The 15,014-nt window shown below is 33.2% G+C and overlaps 3 protein-coding genes across 6 annotated transcripts; 2 read left to right on the top strand and 1 right to left on the bottom strand.

Moving 5' to 3' along the window:
- Positions 1-2,475, top strand: LOC133676941 (uncharacterized). Its single transcript, XM_062098752.1, has 2 exons — positions 1-403; positions 1,898-2,475. The coding sequence occupies exons 1-2, from the start codon at positions 145-147 to the stop codon at positions 2,239-2,241; spliced, it is 603 nt and encodes a 200-aa protein (XP_061954736.1). The 5' UTR covers positions 1-144; the 3' UTR covers positions 2,242-2,475.
- A 1-nt stretch (position 2,476) lies between these two features.
- Positions 2,477-4,227, bottom strand: LOC133676942 (acyl carrier protein 3, mitochondrial-like). Of its 4 annotated transcripts, none has more exons than XM_062098757.1 (4): positions 3,978-4,227; positions 3,676-3,726; positions 3,049-3,257; positions 2,477-2,796 (listed from the first exon to the last, which is right to left on the bottom strand). In XM_062098757.1, exons 3-4 carry the CDS (start codon positions 3,244-3,246, stop codon positions 2,602-2,604), a joined length of 393 nt encoding a protein of 130 aa, XP_061954741.1. In that variant the 5' UTR covers positions 3,247-3,257; positions 3,676-3,726; positions 3,978-4,227; the 3' UTR covers positions 2,477-2,601. The 4 variants fall into 4 exon arrangements, with proteins under 4 accessions (XP_061954741.1, XP_061954740.1, XP_061954738.1 ...); XM_062098756.1 differs by having other exon boundaries at positions 3,982-4,226; XM_062098754.1 differs by lacking the exon at positions 3,676-3,726 and having other exon boundaries at positions 3,978-4,226.
- Positions 4,228-5,328: 1,101 nt separating this feature from the next.
- LOC133677635 (SNF1-related protein kinase regulatory subunit beta-2-like) lies at positions 5,329-11,484 on the top strand. Its single transcript, XM_062099751.1, has 4 exons — positions 5,329-5,961; positions 6,698-6,876; positions 6,976-7,138; positions 10,722-11,484. The coding sequence occupies exons 1-4, from the start codon at positions 5,752-5,754 to the stop codon at positions 11,046-11,048; spliced, it is 879 nt and encodes a 292-aa protein (XP_061955735.1). The 5' UTR covers positions 5,329-5,751; the 3' UTR covers positions 11,049-11,484.
- Positions 11,485-15,014: the final 3,530 nt, after the last annotated feature.

Here is a 15,014-nt window from a genome sequence, read left to right as displayed (position 1 = left end):
TTGTAATAAGAAAAAAATCCAAGGGGGAATGAACACAAATTAAAGCCCCTTATAAAACCAAAAGAGGATCCTCCCTTTATAATTGTTTCTCCATGCCACATCTTATGAAAACAAGTAGAAAATCTTGCAACAAACACAAAGAAGATGAGCTACTTTAGCGGCTGCAACAATCTTACGATGATCACCAACTTCATTTCCACCATCTTCATCATCTTCATCATCACCTTTCAAGCATCAATGGCCAAAGCAGAGAACCCATTGCAAGAGTTCTCAAATAGAGAAGAGTTGGTGCAATTGGCTGGTTATGGGGAGGAAAAGCTATCAACCGTGCTAGTCACAGGCACGATTCTTTGTGAGGCTTGCTTGAATGGTGGAACTCAACTCCATGCATGGCCAGTATCAGGTTGTTTTTTTCATGTTAATTCCTCATTAATTAGTTACATATTGATATTGTGATAACTGATCTAGTTTAATATCCTGATTACATGCATTTAGTGTTTCTTTTCAAGTTTGAACACAAATCATTATATATAGAAACTGGCCATGAACATATTGATGTGATAACTCTTCACTTCTTTAGCCCGTGTTATCTATTTCTTTCAGCTTTCCTCTCATGGAAATTAATTTCCATGCTTCGTCGAGTTACACCCTCAACAATTTTGGAGCTGTTAATTAACCCTCCCCCTAATTACTTGTGTACAAGTAGTATTTAATTTATCTAGGCTTATGATCTTAGCCTTAACTCTTAGCTAGTTTTGCATAAGGTTTGGTACTGTATTAGGGTTTCTTGTTAATCTTGTACGTACTTAGTTATTGAATAATAATCTTTAATTGTTTGAGAGGTCACTAGCTTTCAACCTATCATGGGTAGAAATAACATAGTTTTCAGCCAAACTTGTCATCAAAGGAAAAATTAATTAAGCATGAAGCTACAACTAGGGAGTGTGTGATCATGGGTTATATATATATATAGGTGAAGAGTCATCATGGCTATCTGTGTCAAGGCAACTGCAAAATGAAGCAATAGACGATCGAAGACATATTATTATCAAAATACAGCTCTTTTTTCTATTTATTTTCACTCACTATAAGCCTTCATCAGAACAAGGGTGAAGCTACAAATTTAACATGATTTCTGGCTTATAATTTCATCTCTAGCCCATAGAAAAAATTTGAATGCTAAAAGGGTAGGTTGTGCCTCCTTAGGCACTTCCAAATCTTTCCTTTTCGTGTAAGAAAATTGTTCTTCTTTGAAGCCTTCAGTTTGGAATTTAATTTGCCTTTGATCCAAATTAATCAATCACACATTTACATTTTTATATATATAATTTTATGTCTTTTATAGTTATTAAATCCAACCATCATGAATCAATCCAAAATTTAATTAATTAATCTATCTTTTAACTCGAGCTTAATATAATTTATTAACCCGATTAACCCGACAAAGTTTAATAAATGAATGCCTGGAAACAAAGCTAAGATCCACCGACCTTGACTACTATGATCCAAACCACCCATATTTTACGCACTGCTTTGGATACGAGTAGATAGAAGCCCTGGATTAAAACACACACTACTTGCTGTCACCACAGTCAAGGCCCAAGTGATTAGGATGTGCTAATCATTTTAATTAAACATTGACGAGGAAGATGCTCTTGAAGAGAGATGGAGAAGCCCACATAAACAGCAACATCTCACCATAAATTGTGATTGAAAATGCATTTCAGAATTTATTTTGACAATTTAGGAATAAATAAATAAAAAATCCATTTGAATGAAGTGCAAGATCATTTCACCTAAATAATTCAATCCTGATTGAGAAGAGATTTATTTTTTATGCTCACAAAATTTGAAAGGCAGAACATGAATTCTTAAAATTATGTTGAAATTCTTGAAGGTGCTTTGGTATATGTGGAATGCCACACTGGTGGGAAGTGGAGCAAAACAACTTCTTCACAAGCCATGACAGATGAATATGGAGATTTCCTAATTGATCTACCTTCCCACCTCCATGGAATTCCGAACCTGGAAAGAACATGTTCAGTTAAGGTTCTAAGATTGCCACAGAACTCGGTATGCAGACCAGCTCATGCCAGGAAACAGAAGGCACTGGAATTATCATCAGTTGGGAATGGCATCCGTAATTACAGTGCCGGGGAGATCAAATTTCTTCAAGTAACATCTAAACCTTTACAAGCATGCACCCAGAGAGGAAGCAGCGATAAGCAGATTGCGTACTAGATAACAGGTTTATAAGAAGACTGGAATACAAGAACATGGCTCACTTAGATGGCGCTTTAGTCACAGCATTGAGTAACAAGGTTCAATTCCTTTCTACCAGTCGTAAATTACATGAGTGGCAACTATATAGCATGTAGATAAATAATGATATCTTTTAATATAGCAAGCTTGCAGTGTTTGTAATTGTAGAAAAAAGATTGTATAATGGAAATTTTCCCTGGCTGCGATGAAAAAGTAAGATATAAACGGTTTGGAAAACATTATATGTAGTTATTGATTCACAAAAATGAACAAGCATGAAAAACAGACAAGACAATTGTCCAAGAGCACCCTTTCACCTTTGGGAAATCCTAAAATTGACTACCACTCAGGATTTACAATTTTCTGTTCACCTCCAGAAACTATATATTTCGCAACATCAGCGCAACAGGTAAGTTTATCTGCTTTCTCCTCCGGGATTTCAAAGGAAAATTCTTCCTCAAAAGCCATGACGAGCTCAACCCTGTCTAAACTATCCAGGGACAAATCTTTTTGGAAATCAGCTGCTGCAGTAACCTGTTTCAGAGGTCAAATGAAATCAACATTACTCTTTTGACCTATGTGCAACGGACAAAGTGATTATTTGTTGAAATTAAGTAAAAAGCCTCTTTGTTTTGACATAAAGTGTCACCTAACAATCAGGTTAATAGTACATGTAAATTTAATCAAATGAAGAGTAAAGGTCAGACGTCCATTTGAAAAGAATCATAAAATGGACAGGAAACAGAAAAAACAAAGAAAATTACAAGGGAGCCGTCAATTAGTTACCTTATTGGCATCGATTTTATCAAACTTCTTAACCAGTTCAATGACTCGATCCATGATTTGATCAGGGCTGTTTCCTGCTGATGTACACATCTGCCAACGAAGTTGCTTGAACACATTTCCCCTCTGAGCAAACAGCAATTGTTCTGCAGAACCCCTCAGCCCCATGTGGCTCAAGATGGAGTTTCTTACGCTTTGCATTTTTAGACAAGCTGGAAATCAACACAAGTCACTCAAATCAGAATGTGCAAATCAAATCACGTAAAAGCAGTGCCAAGACAGCACATATGCATGATTGACAGCTGAACCATAATCAAAATTCAAGAACACACTCGTATAACCAATAGGGAAGCATTACATCAACAAACCAGAATTGCAGGTAGCGTCCTGGCTAGCAGGAGCTAATTTTAATCAATAAAATGTAAACCAGGAAAATTTCTAGAGTGAAAAGAAAGCACTAAGGCCTGAATGTACATACAAATACAAGCATCCACAATTCAAAAGAAACCACAGAATTTTTTAAAATTTTTTTACTGCTTGCTTCTCATAATTCATCATCTTGCACTACTAGCCAGATTAAAGAAATCAAGTATCTATAAAACACACAATTTTTACAAAAGGGAAGTCTACCTTGGCATTGTGGCTAAAAACTGAACAGGAAAAGACCCTCAAGAGCAAAATCTGTCAAATCATTCAAAGTTTACAGCTTTCAGAAAAAAGACATTATTCATAGTTAAATGCATGATATCACATTCAAAATTGACAAGGAAACCACAGTGGAAAGTAACACAAGAACCAATCTCATGCAAACATGATTCCTACATATATTAATTCACACGCTTTCCAGGCCCTTTTCTTTTTTCAAATCTAATGTTTAAAAACACTAACGTCAAAGCAACAAATTCTGACAGAAAAAGCTATCAACTGCTTACTCACGAGATTTTGTGTCTGTGGGTATTGACTTTCGAGTTAAAAGAATAGTCGTTCAGGTGTTTGATTTATAGCCGCAGTGAAGCCTCCCTGTTTAATGAAAGGAAGAGTCTTGTCAATTTTAAGCTCGGTCTCATGGGCGGTCCTTGCATGATGTGGATGGAGATTGGAGAGTGCTAAATGGGGGTGAAGCAAACGATGTCGTTGTGCTAATATATTAGTTTTTGCTGCTTTTCAATGGTTTTATGGGTAATATTTCCGTTTTCATGGATCGAAACTAAGCCCATCTCTTGAATCCATTTGTTATTAAACCTCGAACAAGGATAGATGACAATTCTTCAAAAAAAAACAAAAACTATAATATTATTTGGTTGAAGACAAATTCATATATTTTCATAATTTATTCTTTTAGGTTACATTACCCCCATATTAAATTATATTTTGTCTTTGATAAATAAAACTTCTAGTTTTTTTTTTTTATTGATCTACCTTTTTTTATTTTACAATTGAATAAAATTTCAACTTTACTTTTATTTTTAGCTGTATCAATTTGATTATGTATCTTTAAAATTTTATTTAATTTACATTTAAATACGTTGTCATGAAAAAAAAATTCCTACCTTTTTTATGACTGGACTAACGCAGGGAGTTGATTTATTATCCATGTCATCATCTAAAGTTAAATATAAAAAAAAAGGAAAAAAAAAAGAAGAAGAATTCTTATGATAAATAAGTCTATATATCAACACTTTATCTAAAATTAGATGGAAAATAATTTAGTTTAAGTACTCGAAATTTAACTAGTAAATTAGGTGTTTTTCAAAAAATCCCATCTCTTGATTCTCTTCTCTTCTCTCTATAAATCTCAACATGGAATAACTATAATTTTAAAATTCATTGATTCATGACCAGATTTGAGTTAAGGATGAAGATGATTAACTTAATTATTTTTAAATGATCAAAATAATATTATTTTAAATTTTTTAAAATAAAAAAATTTAAATAATATTTTACTAGATTCAAGAATTAATATTTTTAACTGAATTGAATTATATATATATATATATATTTTTTTTTTCTTCAATCCAAACTGGATTGAATCCTATATTAACTATATTTTGGATTAATTTGCCGAGCTAGGATAAGTTTTATACATAGGAACATAATTACTTCATAATTTACCCCAAAAAAAGAATCTTATATCAACATCCAAAAATCTCTCAAAAAAAAAAAAATTAGTAAATTCTATTTAAAGAAAATAAAGAGAGCAATAATTTAAAGGAAAAAGACTTTGTCAAATAATGACGTGCCCCTCATCGCATACACACTCACTGACTCAAGAAAAACAACAACATTAGATTCGATACATTCACATCACCCATTTGCCCCACCACCACCACCATTTCCACCTCTTCCTTCCACCACCACCACCACTCCCTCCTTTTACTTCAACCCATTTTCCCAATTCACTGGAGATCACTCTCCTTTTATCCTTTCCAAAATTTCCCTTCCTTCCTTCCTCCCCTTTTCCCCCCCAAAAAAGCATACTCCTTAGTTACTTGACACAAAAATAACAAAGTTATAAACTTTATTCAATTTTGGCATCTGGGTCTATCCCAAAATTGCTTCTTTTTGGATTGTTCTTAATTTAATTCATGTATATAGTTGGTGGGTTTTAATAAAGTTTCAATTTTTATACAATCCAATCTGTAATAAACAACAGCTAAAACATTAATAAATATCATTAATTTGTAAGTGAGTTGAAGTTATTAATAAATGGGGAATGTGAATGGAAGAGAAGAAGAAGGAGCAATCAGTCCATCAAGTGGTTGTGGTGGTGAAGGAGAAAGCCATAACAGCAGCGAGGTTATGGTTGCATCAGATGAGTCCCATGTTACATATCCTGCACCTCCTTCTGAAATGATGGGACACTCACCTCCGCATAGCCCAAGAGCTACTCACTCACCTCTTATGTTCACTCCTCAGGTTTGTCTTTTACGGCCTTTCTGTTTCTGTTTTCGGTTGCTGTTGTTTGTTATTCTCTCGAAGGTTTTATGAAGGAGTCAACTAAATTGTGTAGAATTGGTGTGTTTTGGAATGTGGTTCTGGCTTCGAAGGATGCAATTTTTTTGAGAGTTTGATCGGTTTTGGTAGTTTTTGAAGATTTTTTAGATGATACTGGATTGGTATCACATTATCTTTGTTGTGGGATTCTCTTAGATGCTGGAGAATTTGATACTTGCTTAGAAAGTCTTGACTTGGCTGTATTTGTGTGGGAATCAGCGGAAAGGGAATTGCTTTACCTACTTTGAATGTGTTAAAAGATGTGTATAGCATTAGCCATCGGGTTCTTTCCTATGAGATTCTACTTGGGAGTGGACATGTTAGTGGGTTCTAATAAGGTAGCAAGTAGCTTGTGCTGTCAATGCGGAACAAAGTATGTCTTTTGTTTTGATGTAAATAGGGAGCGAACTGTTAGTTTCAATCTGACAAGATCAAGGGTTGTCATGAACTGAACTTTGTTGGATCCTGGTGATATTCATTGCTTGGAAGTCATTTTAATATTTTGTGCTATGTTCATGTAACATGCTTTGCTTCATGTCCTAGAAAATATTTTCGTTAAGCTGAGTCATGTGCGTTTTTTTCTTTTTTTCTATTCTGGTGTGTGCTTCCATCTACAACCCTATTTGATATCTTTTCATTGCATGTTTTTCTTTGTCAGGTCCCGGTGGTTCCGTTGCAAAGACCTGATGAGATTCAAGTTCCAAGTCACTCATGGATGCAAAATTCTTTAGGGTATGAAGAAATGTGTATTGAGCAAGGAATTCCAACAATGATTACATGGACTTATGGTGGCAAGGAAGTAGCTGTTGAGGGATCATGGGATGACTGGAAAACAAGGTTGAAATTCAATGCTTTAGATTTTCCCCATCTGTTTTATAACAACTTCAGGATCCACTTTCTGACTGTCTAATATATCCCATTTACATTGTTGATCAGAATGCCTTTGCAAAGATCAGGAAAAGACTACACTATAATGAAAGTTCTGCCATCAGGTGTTTATCAATACAGGTTTATTGTTGATGGACAATGGAGGTATGCCCCTGACTTGCCCTGGGCCAAAGATGATTCTGGCAATGCTTACAATACTTTGGATTTGCAGGTAATCCTTTCATCCCGTCCCCTTGGTATTGCAGCATAATTTCTTAATAATTCCAATAAATTAAGGGGATGCTGGTAAAATTTTTCCTTTTTAATTAATCAATTGTATCTGTATGGACACCTTCTCTCCTTTTTTCCTTTTCTTATCTGATAATTAGTGCAGAGTTGGTCTCAAAAAGTCAAAATTTTATTTTTCACTAAGACAGTGATACCATCTGCAATTAAAGGTCCAAAAATGTTGTATCCACCACTTAAAATGTAAGAAGAAAGAATTTGACTTAAGATATTTATCCCCATCTTTAGAGCTGCTACATTTTTTGGTTTATTTGTTTGCTTGAGATAGAAGTATAAACGCATGCAGGTAAAGTATGTATATGAATTTATGGGTCTCAAACTAACATATGTCTGAGCGTGCAACCATTTCTGAGACTCAAGTGAAAGGTTTATATGAAGATTCCCCTTGACATATTCACATGAAGCAGACTTGCTTTCATTCTATTTCTTTAGGATAAGATTGATTTAAATGTAATCCTGTAGTCATTTAAGCTAGTAAATCTGCATGAAGATCAAAACCGAGAATAAAACAAATAAAATATAATTAGGTTTCCAATAGTTTGCGGGTTGTGTTTCAAACATTAGATACCTTACTTAATATTGCCATCCTTTTTTGACCTTGTGCTTTTTATGTGCTTCCAGCATATGCTCTCTTGGTGTCATTGTGAATGCACAAGGTGAAACTATCTTTAATGTAATTTTGGGTAATTTCACTGAAGAAATGAAGCAGTTTATTCTAATAATTGGGTGGGTGGTATAGTGTCATTGCAACACTTGCCTACTTTCAGTTCTCTTGGTGTTATCATGAATGCATAAGGTGAAACCATCTTTAACTTAATTTTGGGTTATCTTCCTGTGTTGCTGCCTCCATAAAGTCAGTTTTATTTGTGCCTATTTTTGAGAGCTTCATAAATGACAGAAAAATAAGGATAGTATTTAGTTAAAACTTAAACAACATTTGGAGCTTCCCAAAATTGTAGTAGTACAGATTATACTCGTAGTTTCAGTTCTCCTTCACTGAAGAAAGGAATAAGTTTATTCTCATAAAAGGTGGTGTATGTGATTGCTGTTCATGCCTACATGTAGGTTTAATGATCTGTTCTTCAAAACAGTGTATGTTGTGTTTGTAGTATTTTACTAGGATATTCTGAATCGTGGCTTCCTTTCTTTGGAGATGCATGATTAAGTAAAAGAAAGAAACCAGCATGTGCAGTGGTGATTGCTTGAACAGCTGTTTACAAAAAAAATTGTTTTTAAAGTCTTTACATAAGTCAAAACTAAAGTGTTTTTTCTTTCTTTTTGTCCTGCTAACATTATGATTGGTTAAGCATGTTCTGCGTTGATTTTAACACATGCTTGTATGCATGCACACATATTTATGCAAGAGATTTTTCTCTAATGCGTAGTTATATGTTATTAAGCATAATTTCCGATCTGACTGTTGAATCGGGTTGAAATTTCACTTGTAGATTCTAGAGGAGGTGTTTTATATAGGGTTAAAATTTCTCAGTAATCAGAAATTGAAAAGGTCTTCTATTAATGCCTATAAGTTACCATTCAAAATTTCCTATATTTTCCTAGTTGTTTTATGATTTTTTTTCTATTTTGTTTAGAACTTTTTTATTATTTTCTTAAAAAAAATTAAATAGAAATTTTTTCCTAGTTTGTTTAGGACTTTTATTACTTTTCCTTTATTTTCCTGTTTTCTTGTTAGTTTAGGTAAGTTTTTAAGTTTATTTAAAGAGTTGTAAATCTCATAGAAAGACAAACTACTTGAAGAGAAAATATCTAGTAATAAAAATTTGAATAAGAGTGTATGTGTGATCCCTATTCAATATAATTTTATGTTCTTGTGCTTGTTGTTTTTCTTGTGTTGCTTCCGTTTGTGTTGTTATTAGAGCCCAACGATCTAGGTTATTGTTTGTTATGTGCTACAATCTCAAGTTATTTTGTTTGATGTGTGCTATTAAATAACCATGGTTGGAAGAGATTACAGAGCAAAATGTGTTTAGGTTAAGTGGGGAAGAGGAGTTTCTTCCTCAAGAGAGAAAGGTTTAGGAGCTGGTGGTAATATAAGACATGCAAAGACATTATAGAATTGAAAAAAGGTGTTGAGGAACTGGTGATAGAAAACATGCGAAGATAAATTGCAAAATTAACCCGTCAATTAACGGAGTTGAGGAGTCCGGGGGATTGTGAGAGGAGAGATCACATGTCCATGACTAGTTTTGAAAACCCATTTCAGAAACATGAGCGAATGAGACATCTTCTTGATTGGGATGAATATTGTGAACGTTTTGGTGATCTCGTTTATGGTGAGATAAATATGAATTGATATTCTCCATCAATTTATGATGTTTATTTTGATGATGATAATGTTAATAATGATATCATAAATAATAACTATAATGGTAGTGATGTCGTTGATGGTGCCCTTGTTGATAAGTTAGATGTTGAGTGCAAAGAAAACATGAAAGGTGTTCAATAAAAGAAAATTATTGATTCAAACTATGTTGATTTTTTTTATTACAAGTTTATTGTTATTATAAAGATAGATATATTCAAGGGTTATATGGATACAACACATGTTCATGAAGTAAGTTTGAGGTTTGTAATTTATTACTCTAGAAGCAAATGGAAGAGAAATAATTTGTCAATTGTTGTTTCTTTTATAAATTTTAAGATGACGAGATTGAAGTTGATGTCTAAAATTATTATATACTTGAAGAAGAAAGAAAAAGGGTTGGAGATTCTTGACTGGATATCCATGAGATCGAGGCAAGAGCAATTTGAACTTGAAGACGAGTTCTTTTCAATCTAGAGAGACTGATGCATAAGATTTTTTTTCTAATGTGTAGTTTTATGTTATTAAGCATAATGTTTTATCGATCGTTGAATCGAGCAAAAAATTTACTAGGAGATTCTAGATGTTTTGTTTCATATAGAGTTAAAATTTCATAGCAATCGGAAATTGAGGTCTTTCACTCATGCCTAGAAGTTACCGTTCGAGATTTGCTATATTTTTCAAGTTGGTTTAAGATTATTTTTTTCTATTTAGTTTAAAATTGTTTTATTATTTTTCTAGATTTATTTATGATGTTTTTCTAGTTTGTTTAGGACTTTTATTAATTTTCCTTTATTTTTGGGTGTCCTTATCGATTTATATAAGTTTTAAAGTTTATTTAGGGAGTCGCAAACCTCTTAGAGAGGCAAACTACTTGAAGAGATAAAATCTAGTAATAAAATTTTAAATTAGGATTTCTGTTTGATCCTTATTCAGTATAATTTTGTGTTGTTGTGCTTGCCATCTTTCTTGCATTGCTTCCTTCTAAGTCACACATGCATATTAATTTTTCTATTTTATTTTATCATCAACTTCAAAAAGCATAGCTCTCTTATCATGGTATTCTTGTAAAGTGTCATATGAACATAGTTCCATTACTAAGAGTATGCAGGAAAATATAGATAGCTACTTGGTTATGGGTATTTTCTGATAGCTTTTGGTATTGTCGATTTGATGTTTTGGTCAGGACTTTGTTCCAGAGGACCTTGAAAGTATATCTGGTTTTGAACCCCCTCATTCTCCAGAGTCAAGCTACAGCAACTTGCAACTTAGTAACGAGGATTTTGCGAAGGAGCCACCAATGGTTCCTCCGCACTTACAAATGACACTGCTCAATGTGCCATCATCCTGCATGGAGATACCGCCTCCTTTGTCAAGACCTCAACATGTCGTGCTTAATCATCTCTACATGCAGAAGGGAAAGAGTGGGCCTGCTGTGGTGGCACTTGGTTCAACACACAGGTTCTTAGCCAAGTATGTGACTGTGGTGCTTTACAAGTCTTTGCAGAGGTAATAATTTACTGCATCTGTGTGGGAGTTGTAGTTTACCATCCTTAAAATGTAGTTAAGATATGCCAATGGCACAAGTAAGCTCAGGAAGGAGTCACTTCAAGCATTAAAAAGATTGTATTTTACAAAATACAAATGCTTGATAACCATTGTTAGTCAATTTAGCTGCTTGTTTTTATCACATTATGTAGTTGTTCTCTGCTATCATATGGGGAAAAAGAAGAGCTAATAACTCTCTTGCGTAGGTTCATCTAATGCTTTCACCACATTATCGCAGTCTTCGATTGATTTAAGTGGATTGGGAACTTCCTTAAACTGGCCTTGTTCTCCTCTCCTTTTTTCCGAGAAGAAACTGGCTAGAAACTTGAAATCTTGGTGCGGTTGTATTTATTTATTTATTTATTTATTTATCTAGCAGAAGAGACTCTCTTGATTGCCCAGTCGTGGGAGATTTGTCTTGAATTTCTTCCACATGTTCATATCCTGGAAGTCTGGCAAGATTTGCATTTAGATCCCATACAAATGCATGTGTTGAAGTCTAGCCATTATGCATGGGCTGCAAATCGAATGCCCAATAGATCTCAGTCCTTTTCACACAAATTTCTATAAGCTTCAATAGTTCAATTTGCAAAAACGAGAAAGTATTCTTGAAATGCATGCATGTGTTTGGTTTTCAAGGCCAACACAAAGTAAAACTACTAGAGCAACACATTCCCCTGATGCCAAGACAAACCATTTCATAATTTAAGATAAATGGATGCCTCATCTTCTTATGTTTGCTAGCAAAATCCAAGGATAGAGCTTCATCAAACATGTTATATATATATGCCCATGAGACTGGTTCGGTGGAGGTTTTAAATAATATTTGGATCTTTCATAATTTAAATGATGTATCTCTATCATTTGTTTATCACTCAATGAATGATCGAAAAATAATCTACTGATTTAATTAGAGTTTTGTTATAGCAAAACAAACTAAAGCGGAAGGGTTTGTTTAAACAGTGACAAATACTGTTCGTATACTCATATTGTATTGTAATCTGGAGCAGTATTATTTTTATTTTTTTATTTTAGTCCTTTAACTTTTTTTTATTGTGTCCTTTAATTGCAAGATTAGCAGAGGGAAAAAATTGAAAGATAGAGGATCAATTTAGAAAAAGTTTAGAGATGGTGCATAAAATACACTTTAATCCCCCAATTTATAAACTTAGACTAGTCCCTTATGTTTTTCTAAATTCAATTTTGGTACACAACTTTATTTTTATTATTTTTTAGTCCCTTGCTTTTTAAGAAGAGAAATTTTCATCGAATTCCAAGAGAAAGTTATTGTTTTCACACATTTTGGTAACCAAATTAGTTGATATTGGTGTCCAATGGTTCCATTTCAATGAAAGAAGTTGGATGATGATTGTTTCAAACCTTAATATTATCTAAAAAGTATATCAAAATCGAGAAAGAAAAATCTAACCTAGTTTGATTTCATGTTTTGGTGTTGATTTTGGAGTTTCTAATATTGATAAATTAATTTTTAGGTGTTGTGATGATGTTTACGAGGAGTTTTTTTTGTTAAAATGAATTTTTAAAAAGGGGGATTTTTGAGCAATAATATCTCTGCTTGATTTTCTAACCTAGATTCCCTACATACATGCGACACATCGTCTATTTTAACAAGCGACGTGTCGTCTGATTTATTTTTTAAAATAAAAGGGATGACCCCTTTAAATACTAAAAAAAATATAAAGTCCAGACACGCAAGCCTAAGCTACCAAGCCCAAACATTTGGGCTTTTTTATATAGGCCCAGATGCACTAAGTTGTTAGGCCTGTGCCCCTGGGCTTTTTTATGAGGATATTTTTTTACAATTCTATTTATTCTTTATTTAGGTCAAACATAAATTTAATAAAATAAATCATTAAACTTGGTTGAGTCCTAGCATAAATTGGTGATTTGACAAGTTATGACAATATTTTGAATGTTGTTCTAAATGTTTTTTGTTAATTAAAATTGACTAAGATCAAGATATATTTTTAAAGTTTTAACTTAATTTCTTTTATAACTCTTTTATTTATTTTTTAATTTAATTTAATTTGTAGTCAATAAAGACGGTCTAATCGAAAAGAGAATAAACGGAGGAAACAGAAATACAAATTATCCAATTGACTTAACTGATTATGGTAATGTCCATTACTCGAGTTGTAATGTTTGTGTGTTAACCTGAGACGATATAATTTGTCGTTGTTTTTTCATTTCACTCTCTCAATTTTTTTCTTAATTTAATCTTTTGATAGTTCTTTATTTTTACATTTAAGCCAGGGTTTGGCAAGATTAAAATGACGAAAGCGTTTTTATTTTAATTAGATCACCATTTGAGTGAGGCAACCAGTTTATTCTTTGCCCGCTTTGTCGAATAAGTCACACCAATTTTTATTTTTTATTTTTTAATATTTATGATGATCAATTAATTTATTCTGATAGATTAGTCCATTTTTAATTCATTATTTCAAATATTTCATTACATGTAAGTTATTTAAATTTTTTAATGCAGTCATATGGTTTTTATCCGTCCCGCAACGAATCTCGGTAACAAAACCTAGTTTTATCTAATAAACAAACTAAAACATTCAAAATATTAGTGTGTGTGTGTGTGTGTGTGAACATTTTGCTAGCGTTCACAGGGTGCAACAAGTTCTCTCAAAATATAAACAAACAAGAAAAGGTGGTTGGTAATTAATCAGACCGATATCATGAGCTTAAAACTAACCACCTGACCTAGAAATGGCCTAGGATGAATCAGACCGTTAATACTACTACTGTGATCCCTGGATGAGCTGAATAAGTGGATCATCTCTCTTAGATTCTGACATGAACTACTGACTATTGAGGTGGTTGGTAATTAATAATTGACAGTTAAGCTTTAAAGAACACCTCAAACTAAAATCGATCATGGTAGATTACATTATTTCTGACACGATATCATAGTACATTACACTTATAGCACAGAAGAAATGACAACAAAAGTACCTTTTCTTTCTTCCTTATTCTGTATTCTAACGTTAACATCATCCAGAAATGGACAAACCACAAGTGCAAAACTAACATGTCCGAATTCGTCGAGCTTTCACTCCTTTTGTTGATAAGGAAGTTGGTTATGCATTTTAAGCTTTTTTGTTAAGAACCAATGCTTGCTGTCTCTTTGATAGGCCAATGAAACAAAGAAAAGAAGGCCTTTTGAAAGAGACTCGAGGGCTATAACCCCAAGGGATTAATTAACCAAGCTTAAGTTTCTTGTTTTTGATCCTTCACCGTGGCTGACATTCCCTTGGAACAGATAAAAAATGAGTGTGTTGGTCTTGTAAGCATTTATCATCAACAATTACACACATTGTATCAGTATAAAGTTTAGCTGTACCGAGATTAGAGCACGAGGGATAACTTATATCGCTTGTATCAGTATCTGAAATGTAGATTAAAGATGGACATACATGATGATTAGCCCTTTAAGACCTGTTTCGAGAACTGAAAATCAAGCTCATGATATTACATGTATTCATTATGTGCTATTTCTTTTCTTGAAGGCACAAAGCATATGAACTTGTGTTAATGTTGCAGGCTAAGAGAGCTTCACACATTGAAGGGCCATGTTGAGTCGGTGGTTAAGATGAAGGGGCTTGATATTGAGACCATCCAACAACACTACAGTCTAAAGATATTAAAGGGTTTCCAATTAGAATCATATATATGTATACAGACAGAACAAAGAAGGTAACTTGAAGCTGCTTTTTCTGCGTTGTAATATTTTTATTTTTTGGCTTAAATATTAGGAATGTCCAAAAGGATGAAATCTTATAGTTGTTTATTGACATATTTATAACTTCTGCCTGTTGATTCTAAATTTTTCCTCATTCCAGTAATCAAAATAAGGTTAATCCCTGGTAATAATCAAATTTTGTCAATTGTATAGAACATTTTT

This window comes from Populus nigra, chromosome 17 (genome assembly GCF_951802175.1).
Source record: "Populus nigra chromosome 17, ddPopNigr1.1, whole genome shotgun sequence".
NCBI lineage: Eukaryota > Viridiplantae > Streptophyta > Magnoliopsida > Malpighiales > Salicaceae > Populus > Populus nigra.
The sequence above is the reverse complement of the archived record's forward strand: the minus strand, read 5'-3'. Positions and strand labels throughout refer to the sequence as shown.